The 26,351-nt window shown below is 39.9% G+C and overlaps 1 protein-coding gene across 2 annotated transcripts in view; it reads left to right on the top strand.

The window, feature by feature from the left end:
- The window catches only part of SERGEF (secretion regulating guanine nucleotide exchange factor), a 141,348-nt gene that overhangs the window by 8,562 nt on the left and 106,435 nt on the right, over window positions 1-26,351 (top strand). For both annotated transcript variants that reach the window (XR_004980260.2, XM_036383314.2), the window contains exons 8-9: window positions 1,784-1,942; window positions 20,885-21,033. Coding sequence is in view for 1 of the 2 variants with exons in the window: in XM_036383314.2 (XP_036239207.1) it covers window positions 1,784-1,942; window positions 20,885-21,033 (308 nt within the window). In the remaining variant the exon portion in view is untranslated. The remainder of the gene's footprint in view (window positions 1-1,783; window positions 1,943-20,884; window positions 21,034-26,351) is intronic.

Below are 26,351 nucleotides of genomic sequence, written 5' to 3'. Positions count from 1 at the left end.
AGTCTTTCCTCAGACTTACTCAAGAGATGAGATAAGGGTTGAACATGTGACTTTTCTCAGGATAAAGCAAATACACCTTCTGTAAAAGGAGGTGACAGAGGCAATGCATGTTAATATGGAATATGAATGGCCACAGTGTTTTTCTTTGTGTTTCTGTCACCCCTTTTTTTTTTTTTTTCTTTTCCTCCCCAGGTATGTGTACTTCATGTTGGGAAGGAATTTATAATTTTAGTGGAGAATTCAAATATTTGAATGAAACAGTTGCTTGACTTGTTTTTCCTTTTTATTTCAGTTGTGTTGTTTTAAAGAGGAACATGGGGAGTCCTGCAGATGACTGTCAGTACTGGCTTCTCCCCCCACTCCTTGCCAATTTTTCACCAGTAGTAGTAGAGTGGAATTCTCCTGGCTTACTCTTTCTGTTGCTGTTACCAAACTGAGACTATTAAATATACTGTAGCCCATGTTTTACTTTTTTTTTTTCCTTCTTTTCCCTCTGAAAAATTTACTTCTGTCATGGTCCTTGTAATGAATTCAGTGCAGGCCTGAGACATCCTGATGCCTTGAGTGTTGTGGAGGTGTGCTCCAAACAATTCCATGTTGGAACTTACATGGCTACCAGTCTTTCTGGGCCCACAATAATGTGCAAGATCAGGTGTGCAAGATTTATTTCTTACACTTCCAGCTTGTGCAGGCTGGCAAAGGCTTCAGGGAGGCCTGACAGCTTGTGTTCTCAAGTGGTTTTTGTGGATTTTTTTTTTCTCCTGTGGAGGCCTAGGAGCTGGGAGGAATGGTTTTGTCCTGAAAAGATGGAGCTAATGATATCATGTCATGTCTGCAGAAGGACTCCTCTGAGCTGTCACTGTGTCAGTGTCCATTGGTTGTTAGGCTGTGAGCAACTCCAGCTTGCATTGATGTAAAGGACTTGTGGGTATTTCTGTGAAAGGATTTATTCCTGTTTGCAAACCTGGAGTGTGCATTTGAACAAATACCTGTTTTAGAAAAGAGATGTGGAAGGCAGGTGACCACTTACAGAAGTCTCTCAGGTGTTGTCTGGTGTGATTTTGAGGCACAATAATATTTTAATTTTGCCTTGTGATGGGTGGTGCCTGCTTCAGTGGTATGTTCAGAGCTGCATGTCCAATTCCTTTAGGAAGTGACTGTGCAAGGTGAGCCATGGAGCACTGGACTGTCCTTGCTTTGGGGGATTTACTGATTTGCTCAAGCTGAAGGAGGCAGAATTGGTATGAGCAGAGCTGTGAGTCTGGCTCTTGCAGAGAGGCTGGGAGACTGTAAAGCAGAGCAAGAGCAGCCAGCCAGGCTTTGAATTATTTGCTGCAGTCCAGAAAGTTATTTACTGGATGTAATCAATGCTTTGGAGTGGAAATAATAGCTGGTCTGCAAGGACAGGCTGGACAGAGAGGGACTGCTCAGTGAATGTCTCCAAGACGCTTTGATTTTCTTTTACTCAGAGAAGTTGACTACTGTGGTTAGTTTTGTAATAAAAATTAGTCTTTGTTATAAACATCTAGGCTGTTTGACCTGAAAGGGCTCTCACTGCTTCAGGGAGTCTGTGTAGCCCCCAGAAAATAGGCTGTGCTGTTAAGGCCCTTGCAAATATTTCTGATAACCCAGTTACAATGGTAAAGAGTGGTCGGAAAAAGCATACAGTGAGAACATAAATTGAATTAAATGTTCTTTCCTCAGCATCATTGAACTGAGACTGTATCTGATGGTATTAAATCTGTACACCTTTAAACAGATTTTATCTCTTTGTCTGTTGTAGATGAAGGACATCTGTATGTCTGGGGCAGCAACAAACACGGGCAGCTGGTGAGCAGGAACATCTTTCTTGCTGAGCCCAAGAAGATTGACACTCAGTGTTTCTCACATGAAAGGATTGGAGCAGTCTGGAGTGGCTGGACCCACCTGGTGGCACGGACAGGTAGGATATTTAAAAAGCACTAACATATGGCACCCAAACAGCAGATTGTAAGCTGTCTTTGTTTCAGGCATGCAGTGTTCTTTCTCACTGATAGTGGCTGGACACAGAGTGTTGCAGTATCACCCAAGTTCAGTAGTCTTTTGAAAAATGATGAGGACAGAAATCCTTTGGCTGCTCTTTTAGTAGGGCATAAGGGCAAAGAAAAGAATATATTGATAAGAAAATCAGTAAACTAAAATAAGCTGGCTTATGTGTGTGTTTGTGGTCAAACCCAGAAAATATTTGGAAAAGACAGGTAAAAAGAAGCTTGATCTACACTTGAAGAGCATTCCCTGAAGATGAAAACGAAGGCAGATTTCATGTTGAAGCTGCACTTTCCTGGAAATCTTTGTGATGAGGACAGTGTGAAAGCTGCCACATGTGCAGGGGTGTAGGGTTAGATTCTTACCTAGGAGGAGAGGAGAGGAGGGTTATGTAACAGTGACATTCATGTGTGAAGGGATGGTTGAGCTGATGAAGCTCATCCAAGTGTGAAGCACAAAGGCAGGAGGGAAAGGTAGATGAGATGGAAGGGCAGGACAGGCATCTGAAGCTGTTTTGTGGTTGTGTTCTTTGCTTCTCCTGTTGCACAGTGTCTGGTGCCATAGTTAAGGCTAACAAGAGGGTGGAAGTCTTTCACAGAGGAAAAGGAGCAGCCAGAGCTGTGATGTGTGACTGGAAAAACAAATTGGTTGTTTTCTGTTTCATAGCACTCATTGTTTGATATCAAAGTATGTCAGAGTGTAAAAAATCTATATCAGCTGTTCTTTTAGCTATTTATAAGAAATGTCTGAACTCTGATTTTTAGAGGATGCTATAGTGAAAATTTGAAAGCTGCAATCAGTGCTGTGAGCTGCTTGGAAATGTTTCAGGTGGAGTGAAAGAATTTATCTCAAAATCTGTAGTTCTTGAATTAAGTGCTTGATGTCATCCTCACTGGAACAGAAATGGTAGAAAGAAGCCATTAGTCAGGATAACTTGATTTTTAAAGAGTGACTCTTGACAACTTGGTTTGCTTTCCTTCACTATTTCTTAATAGAGCATACCCACTAAATAAAATTTCCCCAGAGTTTTAGTAACTTCAGTGTTTCAGTTACTTGATACATATCTGTGGGTATTACAGACATGGAATATTTCAGCAGGTGTTTTATACAACAAGAAGAAGTGTGTCAAGGGACTAGCAGGGCTGTTTTGCTGGTGAATGTTTAAAAAGAATTTATATAAAAATAGGCTGACTTTCTACATCTGCATTAGAAAACTGGCCAAGTGATGCAGTGGCACAAGTTATTGCTGAAGCTGTGTTTTATGTGTTTAGAATTTTAAATGTCTTTGAAGAGCAATGGACCTGAACCTAAATCATCTGGAATAAGATTTTGAATGGCTTTTGGCAGCCTCCAGACACCAATCAGGATCTCATGGGAATTTCAAGGGTTGTTCAGCTACTAGGTATAGTGTGAGCTGGAGCATTTAACTCTTTCTGGAAAATCATTTGCTGCATTAAACTTGCATCTGAATAACTGAGAAATGCAGCCCATGTGAGAACTGTCCTCTGCATGCAGTTCTTCCCACCAGTATTTTTACCTCCTCCTAGCAAAGGAGGAAATGTTGCTTCAGTTTCCTGAAGTCATAAACCAATGATCCCCAAACATTATGCAGCAGTAAATTATTTTTTGAGCATGCAGCCTCCAATATAGTTACACTTATTTATTTATAAATTATACAATGCTGTAATATGCAAACTATAACATATGTACAATAGAAATTTTACAAAGGACGAGATAAAGATAAACACTACTTAAAGTATTACTTTATCGACTTAAATAATTAAAACCGTTCATAATTTATTAATAAGTTAAAATATTTATATGTCATTTTCATCCTGCCCTCCATTGGATTGTGTTGTAAATACCTAGGGCTGCATGCACTTCACTTTAGAGATACTGATACAAACATTTCTTGCTTGCTTTACTCTGGGGAGTTCCCCAGTTAGTGGAAAGGAGGCAAAATAGAGTGATTTTTGGACACAGGAAAATGGAAAGAAAGGGAAATTGTAGTATGATGCTTCTCTCCTCATTGTGGAAGATAAAAACATACTTTGGAAAGACATTGCAGTGTACAAGGATTTTGCTGCATGAAAGGATGAGTAAGATTTTTCTAGTTAATAATCCCACCACCATGCAAAATTTGGTAGTTTAAAGTTTGTTACAGTATCTGAATTCTCATCTAGTGTTTGCCACAGAAGGTAGTTGAATTTTAAGAGGCTCTTACAAATACTCAGAGTTCTGTTTGAATTTTTTCTCAGAACATTAATCCTGGTCAGAGTTGTAATAATGAAAAACTTGTTATTGCAGCTGTCTTGACAGTAACTAAAAACTCTTCTCCTTGGAAAGACACAGGAAGGAACTGGGTGGATAAACATTGGACACACAATGCATAAATTCACAAATTCTGCCATTTCAAAATGACATTTTAATCTTTATCTGCCAGGTGAGCAGTCCTTGGCTGCAGAACTAATGGAAGAGTGAAAAGTAAATGAGAGTGAGGTTGTTAAAAGCAACCATCTGGAGGAATAGTTGCCAGTTCCATGGCTGCAGTGGTTTGACAATTTTAAAGTGAGTCCAAGCAAGTTATCAAGTTTGTTATCAGAAAAAAGGAACACAGCATAAATATTTTTGTCTTCTGTCTTTCCCTCTTATGTAAGCTGGCCTGTTTTAAGACTTGCTTTGTTTTTCCTTCATGCTGCTGGCAAAATTTTGTACTGTAACATAAAGCAAAACGCAGAACTCATTTTAATTTCTTCCCCATTCTCTCTTTACAAGGGATTTTAATTGCACCTGAAATCACTTTAATACCTGCATCTCTTTCATATACTATGTTCTACCTCATTCAGCAGAGGTTTCCTGTAATTTCTTTTTAGAGTTTGATCAACTCTTTTTTCATTTGCTGTTGTTTATGTCATAAAGCAGTTTGGATTCAAGACATTAATTCTTGAGAAATTAATTCCTTGACTTAAAGGTGTTAAGGAGTATTTTCACAAGATGTTGTGTTTTTAATCCTTACTTTTAACTGATCCTCATCAGCTTCAATTCCTTATTCTTTTTCAGTTTCAGCAATAACTTATGCCACTGCATCACTTGGCCAGTTTTCTAATGCAGGTGTAGAAAGTCAGCCTATTTTTATTTTTATTGTAGAGGTATCTTTTGGGGCTATTTCCACTGTATGCACTCCTACTATAAAATAACTCACAGAACCCTTCAAGACAGATGAGTGCTTTCTTTTCCTGCCTTGATTACTGTTTCCTACAGAGGAGGGAAGCATAGTTACACTTCATGGCATCGCCTGTACTCTTTCAAAGTAAGTTATATTATTCTGATAGTAGTGGTGGCTCCTAGTTGATGATGGTTGGTCCAAAAAGATGAAAGTTGAGAAGTCCTGGTTGCTCTTTGATCAGGTGTCTGATGATGAACTTGCTGGTGCCTTTGGCTTATTTTCTATTTTCTCTGTGAATGCTTGGTTCAAGTGACTCTCAGGAATGCTTTTCATTGATGGCAGGGCAGTGCTGTTGCTGCTCCATGTGCAAGACAGAACCAGGGTGCATTCTTGTGGCCTTGGACTCCAAGTACCAGTGCTCTTCTCTGTACAAGGCTGGCTTCCTGTCTAGCACTCTGCTTAATGGCACAAGGAGCACCACTGCAGTGTAGGTGATACTGGTTTTGAATAATGAGCAGCTGTCTTGCATTGCTCTCCTTAACAATGGCAGCTTTAATCTGTGGTCCCTCTCCAGTTAATGCAAACACTTTGAGGGTAGCTGCTGAAAGAGAGGTTATTGCTTAGGTTATTTAAAAGGGAGCTAAACTGTGGCCTGTAATGTGGAAGATGTAAATTAGTCTACTTTGGGGAATGATAGAACCAGTCTGACTTGAAGGCAAACCTAAATATAGCAAAAGAGGTATTTTAAAGACTTTGAGGTGAATCATCAACTTCCATTCAAAACAAGATATTTTATTTTTAACTGGAAAGCCTAATAAATAACCTTCCTTAATCTGGCCTGGTTTATTATCTATATATTCTCCTGAATACATTCCCTAATCTATTTGTCGCATAGTGTCACATGAAGTTATGCTTTGTGTGAGCTCAGATAAAGAATTCCAAGCTCTTTCACTCAGAAAGTTACTTCAAAAATGCAGTTAAAATAGTGTTTCTGCTGCCTGTGCAAAACTGCCTCCAGCTAAAAAATCTTGGAAGAACAAAATGCTGTGACATAGTCTGAATAATATTCTAAATCCTCATTCCAAATGTGCATCTGAATTTGTGCATCTTTGAATGTCCCTTGATGTCCTGTCATTTAGGCCACACAAAACCACTCTGAAGGGGTCTGACATGTTAGTGACCTACACAGTAAAATAGAAACCATCTCCTGTTTTTTTCTGAAGCAAATGACAGCACGTCCCTCGAGCACCGAGAGCAGAGTGAGAGAACATTCCTAATGATCTTGTTTGAGTCATTAACCTTTAGCATTTGAGTCTTTCACAGAGGCTGTAGTTGCACCTCTAGGTGCCTTTTCTGATGGCAGTCACAAGGTAAAGCTGCTGGGCTTTGCTGGCAAGTTGTGCAGCTGCAGGGAGGTGAAGGGGAAGGACGTGTCTGGCACCCGAGCAGCACAGCCTTAGCCCACTAGAGGTCCTTTCCAGTTTGCTCTTGAATCCAGGCTCTGCAGCCTTCCTCTGGAAAGCAAACTTTCTCTGCCTCGAATTTTTCAGCAGCTCCCTAGGACAGCAAGTACTGATTTGTGTTTGTATATGTATATATATCATATATATTTTTTTGTTTTAATGCTTGTCTCTCTTTAGACACAGCAGCTACGAGTTTGAAACTGGAGCCCTACATGAGGGAGCTGCATTTCATTGGAAGGATGCTGGGTTTTGGGAGTAAGGTGAAATACAAAAAAATAGCTTAATCAAAACCTCCTGATCGATAGGTACATCTGAGCTTCTTTGAAGCAGAACTTGAGTTCAAGAAATGAGTGTTCAAAGAAGAAAAGTCTTTGTCCACCTGCTTGGGGGTAAATTTTGAAGCTTCAGGGCCTATCTTGAAGTTCCTGCATTTCATTATAAAGTGTAGAGCATGGCAATAGGAGAGAAAGAAATGCACGACCTTGGGGACCAAAATTCAGGCATGAACACTGGGAACTATGGGAAATTTAATGTGCGATAACAGGACAAAAGATTCTAGATGCCTATGAAAATTTCCTGCTTTCTGTATTGTCTTCAGAGCAGTCTCCTCGTTCTGTCACATGGTCATCTCATTGGTGTTCAACTTCCACAGTGATTATTTTAAAATTTTGTTCTAGATAGCTGTAAATACCTAGAAGATTTTGGCATTTTCTTTGGCTTTATGGGCTGGCATCATTCCTTGGCTTTATTTTTAAACTTAAAAAGTTAAGAGTGTGTGTGTGTGTCTGTGTGTTTGCTTTGTGATTCTACACTCCTATTCTTGCTTTCCCTCCTGGGAGTTACTTCTACAAGGTTTTGATAAAAGTCTTGAAGAAATTCATTCAGTGGTTTAGTCACTGAAAGGGAAGTTGGGTAAAATGGGAGCTGAAGGTATGTTCTGAAAAGTTATTATCAAGTGTTGAGAGTTGTTCACGTGCAAAGATTTGTCCTAGAATCTTCCTAACATCATCTTTTGAGTAATTGAGTTGTTTCTTCAGTCACCAGCCCTCTTTTACTCTCCTTGTTACTAGGAGCTTCCAGTTGTACAGCAAATAGCTGTGCATGCTATCTTACATCATTTCTGTGTGAAAAGAGAGGCTGTCAGGAAGATGCTAAACTGTCACTAAATGTGATTGAAGGTACTCATTGTAAAATGGAAACATCAGTGATTGGCATTAAGGACACAGAAACTTACCTCAGTATTTGAAATTCCCTTTGTGAGCTGTGATGTTGCATCGGCACAGGGAGATTCAGATGGCCTGGGAAGAGTAGGATTTAAATGGATTTTTGTTAAATTTAACTCATGAGTAGAAATGAGCTCAACAGAAGGAAAACAACTATCCAAATTTTCCAATCTGTTCTGCTTCTCTTACGTGTGGGGCAGCCCACAGAGTGCCCTTCCCAGAGCAGAAGGGAAAGATAAGGTAGGTAAGGCTGGTCTGTCTTGGATCTTCTGCTGGATCTGCCTTGGGTCTTCTGGCTATGGCTTCCTCTCATGGAAGGGTCTGTTCCTTCCTTGGAACAGGCTGCTCAGGGAAGCGATGGAGTCAGCATCCCTGGAAGTATTCAAAAACCTGTGGATATGGCATGTGAAGACATGTTTTAGGGAACATGGCTTTGGTGCTGGGTTGATAGTTGGACCTGATGATCTTAGAGTTCTTTTCCAACTTTAATGATTCTGTGGTTCTGTGATTCACACTTGCTTAGTCCTGTCCAGATGTATTTTACTAAGTACTCCATGATTGCAGGAGTTTGGAAAATGACTCAGTCATCATTCAGCATTATGTTATGGGGCTTTAGGCCACATGTGTGGAAAGAGGAACTATTACATTGAATTTCTCCTCCCCCTTTTTTTTTTTGTGTGTGTCATATCTTCTCTTTTACTAGTGGGAACAGTGATTATTGTGGACTTAAATAATGTGACTGTCCCAATTTGACAGAATTTTCATCTTTAAAAAGCATTCAGAAAAAAAATTACAGTTTTAACATGTGGATCTGGTATAGATTTTGTTCAAGGCATAAGTGGATGAGATTAGGAATTAATTACTTTCCTTGATTTTCCTTTTTTTTTCCCTTTGGTTTCTGTGGTTGGACTGCTGCAGTTTATGGGTAGCCATCTATTTAGCAAATGTAAGAAACAAGGTCAGATACATTAATAACTATGTGCTTGTGTGCAGGAAATCTGTAAATGTGGTGTTCGTTCTGTTTGCAGTATCCTCCAGCACCAGAGCAGCTGTGCAAGGGGAGCTGTAGTTTTATGGGCTGAGAAGGGCACCTTGTTGGCTCTGAGCTATTCCTTGGGGGTTTGTTTTTTCTTACTCTTTTTCTCTTAAAGCAAATTAAACTCTTGCAAAGGTAATGATGATAATTGCATTGAAGACACCACCCCTCTCACAATTATTGTGAAACCAGGACACAAAGCTGATACAAATTTCCTTAAATGAAGAATAGTTTGGCCCTAAGTGTCCCTGTCTTTCTAGTTCTTCTGACTACTTGCAGCTGGAACTGCTGGCACTATCTAAGCCACTTGCTCTTCTGATTGGCTGTTTCTGCTTTGTTATATGTCAAACCTTTTCTCCTGAACCATACTGAAATCTTTCACATTGTGCTTGGGTCTCTGTTAATTCACCTATTTGAAGCCGAAAAGAAGCAAAGGTAAAGGGAAGAGAAAAGTCACCATTTCTTAACTTCTGTCATAAGCTGCCTCCAAGTTCCATACTCATAGGTATTAATAGAGTGAGATCCAAATGCAGAACTCACAAGACCACTGTTGTGTTCTGCTATGACAGACTGGGCCAGACTCACCTCCTTCTTTGCTTCTCAGCCTTAAATTCAGCTTCAAGGCTCCCATATGCTGTGGGTCCCAGCAGCTAACCACAATGATGCTTCTGTATTAGGCCTGTTATCCAGCAAAAAGAGCATGGACTGGAAGACTGGGTTGAGGGGTTCTTCCCTAGACCCTCTTCCAGCTGGGAGATCTGAGTGGGGGACAAAAAAATTTACAATTTCATTTTGGGTGTTATCAGATCATATGACACAGTTTGCATGTAGTAAAAGGGTGATGGGATTGATTGAAATTTTGGCAATTCAAAGCTCTTAGTGTAGAGAATTGATGTGAAGCACAAAACAAACAGTGAGAATTTGCACTTCAGAATTTCTGCAGTTATGCAAAGTGGGTATAACATTGTCTCAGACAAAGTTGGAATCCTTTTTAGAAAGGTAGAAGTGCTTTGCATTCACTTGGTATGGAATAGGAAGCTGGAACCGATCGTTACCTGATAGTTGAAGTAATGTGCATGGTAACTGATTGCCAAGAACAAGGTATATGTACTCTGCCCTCTTAGTTTTATTGGTCTTTGAGAAGACAAGGCTACTGTATGTTCAAATAACTTCATTTAAAGTTATGCATTTCCTAAGCTAAGCATTTCTAAGCTCAGCTTCTGAAAGCAGCTGTCTATGTCAGCACCATCTATGCATGTAAGTGCATCGATCTTATTTAACCTTAGTAATATTTTAAGGCCATTAAATACTTGTTTTCATAATTTTTAAGTGACATTTCTTGTTTAGTAAATAATTATTCAGGTTTAATGAGTCTTACTATTCAAACATAGGTAGTGGGCTTTTTAAGAGCTGAGTGGCAGTTGAGTACTTCTGAAAAACAGAAGTACTTTTCAGGAAATTTTTCTTAAAAACCTAGACACAAACAGGAAAAATATTCATAAAGCCTACATATATTGTTCCTTTCATGATTACCTTGAAGTAATTTTGAAATAAATAATTCGATGTAAGGTACTGTAGGAAACAGGAGATATATCAACAGCTGTAAATTTTCAAGAATGTGGTCTTGTAGAATGGCTTTGATACTTGGGTAGTATGATGAGATCTGCCAAGAGTGTGTTGCTTTTATTCTTTAAAGTATTCCAGTTGTGAGGAATCACAGCTCATGGTGTGGTGGTTGAAACTGAGGGTGAACTCCCTCTTTTTTTGTAGCTCCTATTTGGACTTCATTGTCTCTCAGGGTAGCTACATATATTCTGTATGGATCCCAAACAGCTGAGATTGAACTCTGCAGATGAAGGGGAGTTACATTTTCTATGTTGCTTCGGATACACTTTAGGTTTTTGGGATGTTCTGCTTGATTTAAGAGCCTGTGTGGTTCAGGTTTGCTTTCTTCTCTATCCAGTATTATGGGGCCCACAGTAGGTAATAATAAAATAATCACAATGGTTTATTTCTGGGGGACAAAGACCTGGAGGAATAGAAGGTATTAGCATCTGATTCATGCAGGAGAAAAACCCTAGGAGGGGTGGGATTTCCTTAGGTGACTCATTCTCTGTTTTACTCTGTAGCTAACTAAAAGAAAAAAAATCTTAAAAAACACTGTGTAGTCAACGATCTATTCAGGGACAGTGCTGTATATCACTTTTGCTAAGATCTTTTTATTGTGAGTATAGGAAATTTTACTTTCCTAGAATTTTCAAAAATTTACCTTTACAGAGCTGACCAAAATATACATGCAGAAAGTCCTTAAGGAGAATGTTTTCCTGCTTGTCCTTTCCACCCCAAGATAGAAAGCAAACTGAAAATCAGTTTGGCATTTCTCATCTTGAATTTTGGATCTTGTAGCTGATGGATATTTTGTAGGAATTTGCCTGTACACACATTTCAGGCTTTTGCCTGCTGATGACACATCTGCCTGGAGCTGAAGCTGTTCATTGAGGACAAATGGACACTAAAACATCCGGAAGTGAAGGTCAGGCTGTGGGGACAATAAAAGGGTGGCAGTGTGGATTACTAGATATTCATGTGGGTTGCATAATCATCCTGACAAGTCACGCAGCACAAAGGAGGGTGTTAAATCCTGTTTTGTCTCCTCTTGCTTGTTCACTTTGCCAGAGAGAAAGAAACAGAGCACACAATGCCAAAAAAAACCCCAAAATGCTCTGGCCATGCACACAGGTAGAAGCTGATAGTTGAAATACAACAAACTTTTGCTGTCTGTGATTTAAAAATCTGGGTAGTTATTTAAAATTCCTCTAGTTCACCAGAGCAGTGTTAAAACAAAGTTCATGAAAAGCTATTTTAGCACAGGAGAAAACTCATGGTTTCTTGAGAAACTGCCCTATCTCACTGAATTGTGTGAAGCATGAAGAGAAGGGTAGAGCTTCTTTTGATCAATATCCATTGTAACATCAGAGAAAAGAAGGTACTGAAAAAACAGGATCTTTTTGTTCTTCATTGGTGTCCCCTCCTTACTCCTAAGGAGAAGTTCTTTTATTTCTCCCTTCTCAATTTAAAACCTAAGCCCCTCTTAGTAACAGGCTGCCTAGCACATCAATACTTACATTACAACCCTGTTCATATGCACACTTAGGTAAACCTTAAACATAGATGTGCTGGCACACAAGCAGATACAGATGTTGTAGCTCTGTGGATGTAATTGTGGACAGCTTTGCTTCACTGGGTAAGCATCAGAAGTAAATCTCACTGGCATCATCCCCTCTTGGCTGGGAATTTCAGATCCTTTACAGGACAGACTTACATTGCATTCATTAGTAACATGTCTTTAATGATTCTAAAGTTTTAGACTTGCTCTGTGCCTGTGGCTCTGTAACGCTGAAAACACCCCACAATGGTAAGAGATAGAGACACAAGAATTCAGGAGTCAAAAGGAACTCTGCTAGCTGGAGAGTGTCCCCTTGTGAAAGATGGAATTTTTTTCAGGGCATAAGTGGCATTTGGATGCTTTGACCATTATGCAGCCATTTACATCTTTGTCCACTCTCTCCCTGCAATCTCCTTGATGTTAAGAATCTTGCCATACCCAGGTGGAATCTTGTGTTGTGCTTTTATTTCTTCCTCCACCCCCTTACCCAACTCTTAAACTTTCTTGTGGGTGGAGGGAGAAATTGGGATGATATTCCAGAGAGAATACATCACCTTATTGCTCATTATTCATCTCTTGACTTCAAAGGGTATGAATTTTCCTTCCCATCCCCTTTTAGACTGTTTTGTTCCTGCTGTCAGCGGGAGCGCTGCTCATTATTTGAGGTGCACAGCCCACTCTGTCTTAGTCAATTGTAGCTGCTCTTGTAAAGATTCTGACTCTGAACAAGGCGGGTGATCTCCTGGGAGGCTCTGGAGGTGCCATTGTTGGGTTTGTGGTACTGTTCTTTTCTTTGTACTTTATTTCTTAAGAGCAGCACATAGTTAGGGTTGAACTCCATGGGATGTAGAACTCGGCTGCTTCTGGAGTGACTGAGGAAGTTCAAGCCACTTAGCAAATCCAAGGACTGCTGTTCTAACACTTTATTTCTGTATTTATGTCTGAGGCTTGTTATCTAGTGAAATCTCTTGTGCAACTGGTCTCTGATTATTGGGAGTGCATCTTGTGGCCAACAGTGAAAAAGCCCAGCTCTCCCTCAGGCTGCCATTCCAGAGCATTTCTTTTGCTTTTTCTGTCTGCCTTTCCACAGCATGCCCTTGAGCCTTTTGACAAGGTAAATATTAGCACTGGGAACCTAATTACCTTCCCTTTGTTTATCTCTTGTATGCACATGGCTGTTCCTTCTGAGGCTCAGATGGTGATGGGATATTGAGAGTAGCAGGATCTTGAGTTCTCCAAATTAGGCAGATTCACAAATGTTTGCAATATTGCAGCTAGAGGGAATGCTTTTCATAAAATGGTCTAGAAAACATGCCTATACTGTAATTTGTAATCTCTGAATATAATTTTCTGTAGCACTGTACTGTGTTAAGTCTAATGAAACAGGACCTGGGCCTTGCCTCAAAGGGGATAAACATCTAAGCAGTCCTTTTACAGACAAAAAATTAGGAAATTGGACATAAGAAAATAATTGGAAACAAATAAAAGCACATGCAGCATATTATGATAGTTCAAGGGTGTTGTTTTCCCAAAATGGTGTCCAGAAAGAACTGGATGTCTTTTCAGTTTTCTGGGGAATGTTAGAAGAAGAGATGCTCAGCTGCAGAAGGAAGGAAATTCCAGGTTAGAGAGGCCTGTATGGAAGAAAGCATATAACAGTGCAGAAGGACATGGAGATAAAAATATAGAATGTCAGTAAAAGTGTATGACTCATACTGCTGTAGTAGCATAGTGCAGAATTTATTTGCAGAAGTACTGAACAAAAACCCTATGGTATACTATGCTGCTTTTGCAGATAGTTTTCCATAGCTGCTTACTGTTTTATGCATCTCCAGCTTTTTTGGAGACATCACCAAATTGTGCTTCAAGTTCATTTTTTTCCTGCTTTTTGTTAGGACTTTTGTTAGTTGAAGAGTTAAGTCCTCTATTGAACCTTGAATGCAGCAGTTCTGTTTGCTGGGTAGAGATGAGTTAGATTTGTTTTTAATCATGCAACTAAATTTAGCCAGCAATCTGCATTTTAAGGCATTGCTATTAAAAGTCTAAAAGTGAGATATGTATCATAGTTTGAATTTAAAATAAGCCAGAGGCACAGCTGGTGAAGCAGTCATGACTCTCTAATCATGAGTGGAGGGAAATAAGGAGGGAATTTTCTCACCTTGCAGGATGAATGCAAAGTCTGATAGGTCCTGTAAAATCCCAGCTTTGCCCCCAGCCCCCTTCTCCAGCTTGGTTTAATGATTGCATGGATTTCATGACATTCCCCCACTTTCTTTTTTCATCCAGGATGATATATCTGTATGATATCAGAAGTATGAACACAACTGCACATGCATTTAAGTTTTTCCTCTGGTTTATTCAGAGCTTTGTGTGGTACTTTATATTTCCAGTCTCTCCTCTAAAAGGAAAATAGCTAGTGTCCCATGGAAAACCTGAACCAGAGACAAGACTTCCAAGGCATCTGGAAAGTCCTGGAATTTGCCACATTGAAGGTTATTATTCAATCTTTCAAAGCAGTGGAGCATGCTGTTAAGTGTGTGAATAATCCCATTAACAGAGCGTTGCCCATCTCGAGACATAAGTTGTTGTAACTATGGAAGCAAAAAAGGAGGAGTATGCCTGGTTTTTAGTGAATGAAAGTCAAAGCTGTTTAGATGTTTAAAGATGTCCAGAGTGCTGGTAAAGATGGATCTGTTTTTTTGAAATGTGCATGACAAATTTAGCATGTCATGGAAATGGCAAGTTATGCCTAGCCTATCATATGGAGTATTAAACTGACTTAACACAGCACTGCCTTCAGCAGTGTTTCTTGGTGTAAACTGTTGCCAAAGGGAGCTCCCATTCTGCACTTTGAGGATTTGAGTCTGTGTTAGGCTGTTACAGCCCTGGTGACAGTCCTGGTGTCTTCTCTTGGTGAGTCTCACACATCCTCAAAGCTTCACCTGCTTAACGAGTATTTTCCATTATATCCTGTGTTCATATAGGTCCTTGGGTGTTCAATATTTTGATATCACCAGGAGGCTCTGAAAGGAGACAGGATGATTTTTTTTATTTTTTATTTTTTAAATTTCACAGCAGTGGGAATGGGTCACAGTGAGAAGCCATTTGTTTGCTGGATCACAGATGATGTGAATCTGATTGTAGTGATGTGAAATCTTGTCAGTTTGTCTTGCCCACATGCCTGTGGTTAAATTTGATCACCAGGTTTAGGGACATCAGATGTAGCTTGGGCTGGCAGGAATCTTTGGCCCTCTTGATGAGTGTAGGAGTTCTAACTGGCAAATCCATAGCTGTTACAGGAGGACTGGTGATGCCCTTATGGTTCTCTTCCTGTGGCACTTGTGGCCTTTTTGTTGCAGGTTTAAATCTCTTCACAGAGTGCTTGGAAACCCTTGTAGACCATTCTGAACCAGCTGTGTATTGAAGCCTGTGACTGCAGAAAGCTGTAGAAATATCTCTAGTTTTCTATTGCTGTCAGCCCTGAAATGCTTTTGCTGCTTTGTTTGAACTTCCCTGATGAGGCATGACCTCAATACTGTGCATAGATTTGTGTTTTACTGATACATTCTTAATAGCTGTTATGAATGAATATGGAAAAAAATTCAGGAGTGCCCTGTTATATGAAGCTGCAGCAGTTTGTAAGGAGGTCATGGGAAGAAGATGTGTGAAGAGATGTGGACAGCTCTGGTATGCTGAGCTCCTGTGTTGAAAGGATCAGGGGGCCATTTAAACCTTTGTCAGGGCAGATTATCCTGTGTTGTACTGAAACCATGCACTGGTGCAGGTGCTAGGCTGCAGGTGTGGGGATGCCTGGTTTCCAGCTGCTGAATCAAAGCTGTCTTCAGCCAAGAAGGAATTTAGGGATGGATGGATGGGTGGATGTTTTTCTGTTAGGTTGCCCTGCACAAGTGCTATTTCTAGGCAGATGAGGAAGTATCTCAGAATGGGTCAAGGACATCAGAGGTTTTCTGAAGGATTGCAGAGATCTGTAGATTTGGGAGAAGTGTTACACTGTGTAGGGCAGAGAGGAGGCAAGAGGCAGCCTCTAAATGTCAATTTTTAATGCCTGCTCCTGTGAATTTTCATGTGAAAGGAAGCATTAAGAATTTTTTATATAGAACTTCATATTTCAGGCCTGAGATTAAGCATTCAGTGTGAATATCCAGAGTTCATTTGAAAAGTAATCATTAATGCAGCCATGAACTGAGATAGCCTAGATGAACTCTTTCATCTAGTATTTATGAAGGAGAGTTCAAAGCTTGCCTTGGTACCAAATAGAGACTTCAAGGAGATAACACTAGTGCATGTTACTATGTTAAAACAGGAAAATTGATATAAAGATAAATCTGAGTTAGTGAAAATAAGTAAATTTTAATGTACCTATTTGTCTGTTGTGTTTTACTGAGAAACAGCCAACCTGTTTTTAGAACTAATATACTTATTTTTTTTATTGCTAATTCTTTCCACTTGTGGCTGAGCAGATTGATTAAAAAAGTGCTAAAAGGGAAAAATGACATGCTCTGCAGTCTCAGTGGCAGTAGAAAACAGCACAGGAAAAGCTACACTGTCAGGCAGGAAGCAACTAGAAGTGCTTTATGCAATGATGCTGGATTTGCAGTACTCTGAAGGCTATGAACTTGTAATTTTGAGGACATTCTCAACTGTCTGTGCTTTGTAATACATGAGGACAGAAGGATGATGTGAGGAAAATGCAGAGGAACCTTTCAGAGAGTGGTTTGTATTCAAGCCCTTGAATATGTATGTACCTTCATCTGTATTCTGTGAGGGACCTGAGCATGTGTTTTGGGTGATTTGCTGCTGTGTGTACACTGATGCAGACTGCTGTGTCTACAGTTCAAAGAGCACGAGCAAACCAGATCTGCATCATCGTGTAGAATCCCAAACAATGTAGTGTACTGTTGTTTGTCTTGTTTACTTAAGGAGCTGTCAGAAAGTTTTTTTTCTTAAAAATCTTCTCTCTTGTGTCTTTTTTCCAGCTTTCTGAGCTCCTGCACTGTGCAGTTCATTCAGGTTGTAACCTGGAATAACACAGGATTCATGATTTTATATCTCTTACTCCTTAATTCCAAATGGTATTGAACTCTCTGGACTTTATTTGATGTAGCATTGCCTGGTGAAAAAATGAACAGTTGCTGTAAAGTCATCTGGGACAATGTGGATGTTCACAGTAGAGGAATTGAAATGCCTTTTGGAGGCACCATGCTCAGAGCATGGCAAGATCAGGTCTTCGGAAGCGTTGTTAGTATCTTAGAAGAACTGGAAAGGCTTTCCAATATTGTACCATTCTTTCTACAAAAGCTGTAGAAATAACTCATGCCTTTTGTGTGCCCTCTTCCTGCACTGAGTCTGGTATGAAATACCACATTTTCTGATGCCTCAGCCGCTTCCATGGCTGATGTACTCTGTCCAGTTGACTCATCACTGTGTATGTTTTCCTGACTTCTAATTAAAATCTGTCCTAGTCTAATATTAGACCAACCCTCCTCATTATATCACCCTTCATTCTTAAGTAATTCATCCTGCAACCTCCTTACTCTGTATGACTAATGTCTTTTTCTCAAATATTCTTAGAACATTTTAAAATACCATCTATTTTATAAGCAGCACAGTAGCAATACCTCCCATTACAATTGCTCAATGCTTTCTGTCATAGCTCAGTGCTTTCCTTTCCTTAGGATTTTGACGAGACTTTAACCTTTGGCGGAATTTTCCATGCATTGGTGTTTGCCTCAGCCTGAAATTTCCACTTGAGACTGGGTTTTTTTTGTTTGTTTGCTGAAAGTATAATCAGGATTTCATAGAAAAAGGCACATCTAAATCAGCTTCTGTTAGTTTCTCTCACAGAAAAGACAGATTTATGTACTTTGAGGTTTTTTTTTTTTTTTAAAGGATCCCTGGGCAATTGTTTTTTCGCTGAAAAATAGAAATTATTGACTACTAGCAGGAATCTGAGCATGGGATACGGAATATTCAGCAAACAGGAACAAGTGTGGGGAAGGAGTATGTCTCAAAAGAACTGAGAACTGCATTGATGAGCAGTGAGAAGGAACTGGTTGCTTAACTTTGGGCATTCAAGAAATTTGTCTTAAAAGCAAAAATTAATGTATCTGGCTTTAATATTTATAAATTAATGTTCTCCATGCTTGAGTACTAATAACCACCTGAAACCTGTTTCCCTTATTGTGGCAGAAAAGAAAAAGTTAATTGCAGTGGTCTGTGTTTGTAATCTGAAACATTTTACATTTATGTTTTACAGAAATAGTTTACATTCTGCTAAGGCTTCCGTTTGGTTTTGCATATGTAAGTGATTCTTTGCTAGCTTGTTCAGTGAAAGAAAATAGAATCTGTGGGTGGCAGGTGTTTTGTTGCAGCTAAGCATTGTTGCTGTTTTAATCCTTCATATATGCTTGCAGTCTTGAGTTGCACTGGAGCAGTACCCTGGTGGGGTGGTGCAAAGGTTCATTTTTGTTTTGTGTGTGGCTGGTGTTTCTTGTTCATGTCTGGGTCCAGACAGAACACCAGATTCATTTGAGGAAGGAGTTTTTTCCCCAAAAGGTTGAGTTGAGAGAAACCTTTGTTGCCCCTGTGTATGTTTAGTGCTGCAGACTCTGTGAGGATCTGGGTCTGCATTACCAATTCAAAGCTTGCCTTTTCAGAGGCCTTGCAGCTTGCTGATGTTTTTGCCTGTGGCACTTGATACTTTTGGCTTCTGAGAGCTGAAATGCTTTAATTCAACTACAGTTGTTGGGATCAATACAGCAATGTCTGGGTAGGGCTTGAGAGCCTGTGGTAAATTAATGCTCTAACTACATGTTACAAAAATTCTTTCTGGCTTTAGATTTCATAAAACACAGTTTCAGTTCCTGTAGTTAATATAAAATAGAGCAGCCTGCTTATCCTTTCTCAGTCCACTAATAGGGTTCTGTACAAAGTGACCTGGTCTGATGTAAAAGCATGAAGCTTAGTGTTTATTCAAATTTGTTATGTACATTTTTGCAGCTGCAGATTTTTTTAGCAGAGATCTATATAAATTACAAAGTAAATATACTAACTTCAGAGCAAGCATGTTTTTTAAACCTCAAACTGTCTTCCTAATCTAAGATACACTGGTAGTTCTCTTAATGAAATTTATTTTTATCCTTTAACCTAACAAAATGTAGCTACTATGTTAAAAGGCCTCACTTGTATTAAATGTAGTATGTGGCTGTTTTCAGCTTTTCCCTGCACTGAGAGGAAGCTGCAAAGGAAAAAAGCTTTGTGCCCTTGAGAGAGAAGGACAACTAATTTTATCACTTAATTATTTTAGGGGAAGCATTATCAGTGAACTGAGGGAATGCATCTGAAAAACTTGCAGTGATTGGAGTGAAAGATACCACTGCCAGCAGATTTCCAAGGAAAATGCCTTTACTTCTGTATATGAACTGAGGTTTCCAGTTCATTTACAAAATGCATTATCACCTTAAACTCCACAAACCCGCAGTGCCCACCTGTGTCCCTATCAAGACAGTTTAACAGCACCCTAAGGAAAAGGGAGGTGTTCAGATTTCCAAGGGTTTGTGTTTTGGCATCTGTTTAGAAACCTCTCAGTTGTCACCTTTGGTGGTGTGACCACACCCCCTGCACCTGACCCCTCTGTGGGGCAGGGAGAGGTGTATGTGGGGTGTGTGTGTGTGTGCAGCTGACTTGCTGGACTGGATGATATTTTCCCCAAATCCACATCTTTTGGCCTATAAATTGATGACTTGAGTTCAGCTCTGGAGAGCAGTTTGAGGCTTGGCTGAAGCCTGTACATAACTCAAGGTCATTGCAGGTTTCTTTCTGGGCTGGAATGTGGGCTGATGCTTCCAGTTAAAACCGAGTTGAGGACTTTACCTTCTGCTGTGTGTATATAACTTGTTAAGTTGGAAGCCCAGAAGGGACAGGCTTATCTGCAGGGACCTAGTCACTTCATTAAGACAATAAAGCTGACACTTTGTATGATTTTTTTTTTTTTTTTTTTTTTTATTCAAGGAAAGCAAAGGTAAGAAGGATATTTATGGATGCTATCCATACAGGAGAATGGTGTTTTGGATGTCAGTCCTGCAGCAGTGCACTTGGAATAATAACCCTTGGAGAGAAGGATGAGCCATATAGTGCTGATTTCATTTAAAGTTACCTTTCCTTGGCCAGTGTGTGATTCCTGTGGAAACAAACCATTTCCAATGCATTTCCAATGCTTAATGGCAGTTGGGCTGGTGCTCCTGACTAACCAGCTGTCTCCTGAGGACTATAGCTCTGCTAACAGTAGTGACTGAATGTAACTTCTATCAGGAAAACATAAAACTCTGCTAAATGCAGGTCATGCAATGAATTGTCTATGGCAAAGAATGGAAATAGAAGATAATTCTCTTTTGTGTACAAGAATAAGCTGTTTTGTTTGTGCTTCCATTAACCTAAAATATGTCCTTTGTTTAACCAAAGTGTATTTATTGTATGCAGAATATCCGGGTTATGCAGCTTTACTGACACGGTTTTATTTACAGCCCAGGCCACCATTCAGATGTTATTCTGCTAGAAAACAAGTAAATGAAGAATGAGTTCATAGAAGTACACTTCATAGAAGTATACCACAATATCTTGAGCTAGTTTTTAATGTTTTTCTTTTGTTCTGTTCCAAGAAATAAGTTTTCACCAGGCTTTTGAAGCTGTAGATAAGATGCATTTACAAGTTCTGGTTTTGAATTGGCATCCACGAGTTTCAGGAACTTGGTGAATAAGTAATCTTGAAATGTGTTTTGTGCTTAGAAGCTGGCAAGGTGTTCACCTGGGGCAGAGTGGACTACGGGCAGCTTGGAAGGCACGTTCCTGGTGGGCAGCAGAGCACAGCATCTGAACAGTGCTCGGAGCTGTGGAACACCCCAGTTTCAGTTCCTTGCCTAAATGGAGCATCTCAGGTAAATAAGAAAATTATCATTTCTACCCCTTCTCTTTTCTTTTTTTCTTTTCTTTTATTTTTTTTTTGTGCATTAAAATAATCAGAACAGTTTCCTAATAGAGCCCTTCCAAATGCTGCAGCACAAGCCTTGCTTTCTCGTCCTGTAAATTTAGAAATTAGTAAGATTCAATTATTTCTTTCAAAAGGCTTTTGCATTCAGGAACTGATTTTTTTTCCTTGGTGGAATCAGCCTTAGTAAAAGATTCCAAGTTCTCTCAGGTATCAATGTGTGCAGGTGTAAGCTGTGCCTGCAGTGCAGCTGAGCAGAGGAGGTGGGACTTTGCCCAGGTGTAGCACTACTTTTGTCTGAAACTCCAGACCAGCACCCCACAAATCACAGCTGGTGGTCTCTCTGATCCATGGGGAAGGCTTGCACAGCCATACAGTTCTCCTGGCTTGTACTGCAGCTGAGAAGAGTGGAAATTCCCAGTACTGTGGGGGCAGGAACAAAAACTTGATGTGTTTGAGACATGTGGTTGATGGCTGATCCAGAACTTCTGCCACTAAGCTTACTTTTGATTTCTTGTGCTCCTTGAGAAGTCTCCAGTTTGAGTTGTAGGGTGAGTGAAGGAGGGGACGTGTTTGGGAAAGCAGAGATGGGGGAACAGGCAGAAGGTGAGCTTTGTTTGAGGTGTAGCTTTGTTGGCTTAAAATCAGATTAATGGTCTGTCCAGTTGCCACTCAGAATGTAGTCATCCAGGGCATTAAACTTTAGTGAGATATTAAAGAGAACCTGTGAAACTTCTGAAGAGTTGCCTTGTTCTAAAAAAGGCTGAAGAGTTTCAATCAACCAACCCAAAACTTCTCCAGCCACACGGCCCAAGTTGCAGAGGGCAAAGGCTGGGACAAGGAGAAGGAAGCACTGCTTACTTCTGGAGGAGACCAGGTTTGAGACCATTTAAGGAACCTGAAGGTGCACAAGTCCGTGGGACCTGATGTGATAAATCCATGGGTCCTGAGGGAACTGACAGAGCAACTGGCTAGGCCACCATCCATCATATTTGAGAAGCTGTGGTAGTTTAGTGAAGTTCCCACTGGAAAAAGGAAAACATAACCCCAATGTTAAAAAAGGGAGATAGGAAGACCTGGGGCACTACAGATTGGTCAGTCTCACCTGTGTTCCTGGCAAGATCATGGAACAGATCCTCCTGGAAACGATGCTAAGGTATATGGAAAATAAGGACAGCCAACATGCTTCACCACAGCAAATCTGGCCACCAGCCTGCAAATATGGTGGCCTTCTATGATGGGGTTATACAAATTGTGGATGAGGGACGAGCAATTGACATAATCTACCTGGACCTGTGCAAAGCATTTGACACTTTCCCACATGACATCCTGTCTTTAAATGGAGAGACAAGGGTTTCATGTATGGCTGACTCAGGATAAATACTGGCTCCATCTCTGCAGTCATGGGCTTGAGGTCAGTGTGGAGTGGTGTTCCTGAGGCACTGGTACTGGGACCAGTGCTGTTTGTCAGTGACAAGGACAGTGGGATTGAGGACACCCTCAGCAAGTTTGTCACACACACAAGCTGTTTGTGCGGGTGACATGCTGGAGGGAAGGGGTGCCATCCTGAGGGACCCTGTGTGGGGCCCCAGAGCCCATGATGCTGCACTAATGTTTAGTCACTTTTAACTCCTCTGAGACTGAGCTTCCAAGACAGTTTTCTTACCTATTTTGATAGAGGTGTTCCTACTTTTTGTCATTAGTTATGCATAGACAGCTGTATTTGTGAAGCTGCTTCACAAATGTTGTGAAAAAATGCTGTTTTTCATGTGTGCTGTGTCTCAAGTACATTGTTCTGTTGTTTCTCAGACAATACAAAGCCAAGGCAGCTGCAGCTTTTGCACAGTGGAACTTACCCTTGGCAGGACAAGTGATCCATGAAAGTGAAGGGATGTATTCAGATAGATTCCTTGAAAAGAAAGAAAAACAACAATCTCATCTTTATTCTGCTGCCCTCAGCGCTGTTCCTCCTTATAGACCTGTGAGAGACCTGATTTGAGTGATTAGCAATGGCAGTGTTCTGGAGCAGACATCATTCTTTGCAGAGATAACAGCACAAAGATGACTTAAGAGGATCATCTGCATCCTAGGAGGAACTGTGTTGACGAAAAAAGGAAAAACAGATAATAAGGACCTAAATTGTTTCACTTCAAGATTACAAAATAATGCTAAAGCTAGAATTTATACTTGAAAATGCATTAAATTGCAGTATGTAGGCTATGTAGAGTGAGCTGTTCTTTGTTAAGACACAAGCTACTCCTTTTTCCATTTGTTGTCATGTGGAGATAGGATTTGATTTGAGAGCTGAATTGAAGGGAATATAGAGATGAGTTCTTTTCCATGTTTACCTTGAATTAACAATTCCAATTTTTGTGTTTAATGCAGAGAGACAGTTTAACAGTTGAGGATTATGACTGATGATTTTTATTCATGGTCTATTTTTATAAATCACTTTTAATGATTCAACTGAATTTTTGGCAAAGCTGTGGTCTGCTGATTGCCTCTGCACTTCAGTTAATATTGTTAAAGTCAAAGTGGAGAAACGAATCTAAGGATTAGAGGACAGTATAAAAGACACACGGGTTTAGCTCAAGGACAGAGGAGTAGATTTAACCTCCTGTGTTGCTCCGTGTCTCCATGCCCATGGCTTGCCTACTTTCTCCACCAAAGACCAGGGATTCTCATTTCTTTGAACTGACACTGTTATAATGTCTGTGTCTGCCACTTCAAAACCTGATTTTTGAAGTGTTGTGAGTGACCTCTTCCATTGTGAGTTTGACTTCAACTGAAAACATTGACCTTGAGAAATATGAGTACTTTTTTCCTTTAAACTGAAGCAAAGGAGGAACAAAAGCCTGAGTTTTAGATAATTATCCACTAATCTGAGTGTGTCTTCCTGGGAGGTTGAAAGGCATGGAGGTTCCTTGTGGTATTCACATTCTCTCTACAGAGAGAGACATAATTCTCTCTCCTAGGATTTTTCCTGGGGAAGGCAGTGAGAGGCTTAGAGAAGAGAAAACAATTCTTATTTTCACTCGCTGCTCCTGTTGTTTGGCACATGTGAAATGAGTTATGGAGATAGTTAAGCTAGAGAGATTTGTTAATTGGACTCTGCTGGATTGATCGGCCAATTGGGTCAAAGCTGTGTTGTGACTGTCACGGGTTTTTCTTTAGTATCCTTTTAGTATATACAGTATCTCTTTAGTATAGTTTTAGTATAGTACTAGTATAATATAACATAGCTTAATAAAGCAATTGTTCAGCCTTCTGAAATCATGGAGTCAGAGCACATTTTTCCCCATGTTGGGGTCACCCTGCATCGATAGTTCCAGCTGTTGAATGTGTTTAAAGTTCTTGCATTTTGCCACTGCAGGTCTGTTTGCTGTTTCCTTCTCAGTGCTTCAGTGCCTAACCAACATGGAATAGGCCAAGGCACTGAGAAGTTGTTGTGTGAGGCATTTTTCAGGCAGTGCTCTTGTGTTGTGGGGCGTCCTTGATGGGACCTCTTCAGAACATCTGACTCATCTGATGTGCATTCATCCACTGCTCTTCAGATGAAAGGACAATTAAATACAAATGGCCCGAAATATGATGAGTCTCTCTATTTAGCAAATGCTACAAAGATCTGGTTTAATGTTTCCTCCTTGTCAAAATGCTTTTCCAGTCTGTTTGATATTTTTGGCTTTAATAGCTATCGTTCCACTGTTTGTGGTATGTTCAGCATGTCATTCACATTGCAGCAAACATTTGCTGCAGCAATAGACAAGTGAGAAGTGTCTGTGCAGTGCTGAATGCTTCTTGCTGAGCTGGATGGAAGGATTTTGGATATGCATGGCTTCCCATGGAGCCATGTTTTCATCATGTCCTTTTCTACTCAAAGCAAACTGTGCTAGATCACAGTTTTCTGGGGAGGGATCTCTGAAATTTCAGTGGGGAAATTAAAAAATAATCATCGCTCAACTTGAATCTTGATGATGGATGTAGGGGACCAGTTTTGTCAGGGAATGAACATAACTGATAGACTGGTGACAACATGTGCCTACTGTGTTTATCCTGATCCTGCTGTGGTCCATGGTTCCAATGTGCATGTTCATCCTGTGCAATTTGGTTTGCTTTGGATCCTCTGTAGGTTCCTTTCTTTCAGGGAATGACACCATAAATACCCACGTTCTCATAGTGCTTTGCAGTCCAAGTTTATTGCTATTCTTTTCAGTGCAGTTGCAGTAAAATGTCATTTTTGTTTAAGTGTTTGAAAGATAGCTTTGATATTAGCATATTCTTGTTTTCCTTCCTTTTCCCCATTCACGTTGCAAACTATTTAGCAACTGCCTACAAAACAAATCTAGGGTATCTGTATGATGACAATTAATTGCTTATATAACTGGTAGATTAATGTATACACATTATTACCATAACACATAGTCACAATAATATTGAAAATGGAGCCTTTTGATTTTTAAAAAAATGACAACTGTTTGTGACTCAGGGGAATTTAAAGACCTCTTTGTAAATAAACCTATAGTTGAGGCTTTAAGGGGTATCAAAAGAAATAACCTCGTATTATTATATGTCATCTCTATGCTCTGTGTGTGGCTTTAAATACTTATTTGTTTGCCTGGCTACTGTAAGTGCTTTTATTTTGAATGTTCAGAATGCGAAGTTTGTGTTTTTGTGGGAGAGAAACAAGTTGAACTTTCCTAAACCAGATTTTACTGCTCAAAGTTTGAGAATATGTGTGAAGTAACTGATCCAATAAGCTGCTTAAAAAAACCCACTTTGGGTGTTAGGGAAGGAGGTAAATGCAAAAAAAAAGTTGAAGCGATGTCTAGTTTCTCACTTGCTAAGCAAGTAATACTTTGGTGTGTGTTGTGAGGTTTTTGATTTGGTGGTTTTTTTCCAGTTATGATCTGGTGTCTTTTATGGGTTGGTCTTGATCCATGTCTTTTGAGAAATGGCATTGTTGAATTTTCCCTGATTGATTCTGTTATTCTCTTTTAGAGATGCAATGATGAAAATTTTAATATAGAGATGGTCCCTTTGATATTCTTGCATCAAGTTCTTAGCTTATCAATTAATTTTAAGAGACAATAAAGGAAAATAAAGGCCACAGAGAAGTGGGTTCCGAGTACAGCTCACTGTGTGAGTGACAAATTGCAATTAAGGATGAAACTAAGAGACCAAATGGTTGAAATTATTATTAAGGGGGAAAAACCCAAACAGGATGTAACAGAAGATGGAAACTACAGTCTGCATACAAAATGCAGCAAG

Source organism: Molothrus ater, chromosome 6 (genome assembly GCF_012460135.2).
Source record: "Molothrus ater isolate BHLD 08-10-18 breed brown headed cowbird chromosome 6, BPBGC_Mater_1.1, whole genome shotgun sequence".
NCBI classification, from domain to species: Eukaryota; Metazoa; Chordata; class Aves; order Passeriformes; family Icteridae; genus Molothrus; species Molothrus ater.
Note: the sequence above shows the minus strand (reverse complement) of the source record. Positions and strands in the feature narration are given on the sequence as shown.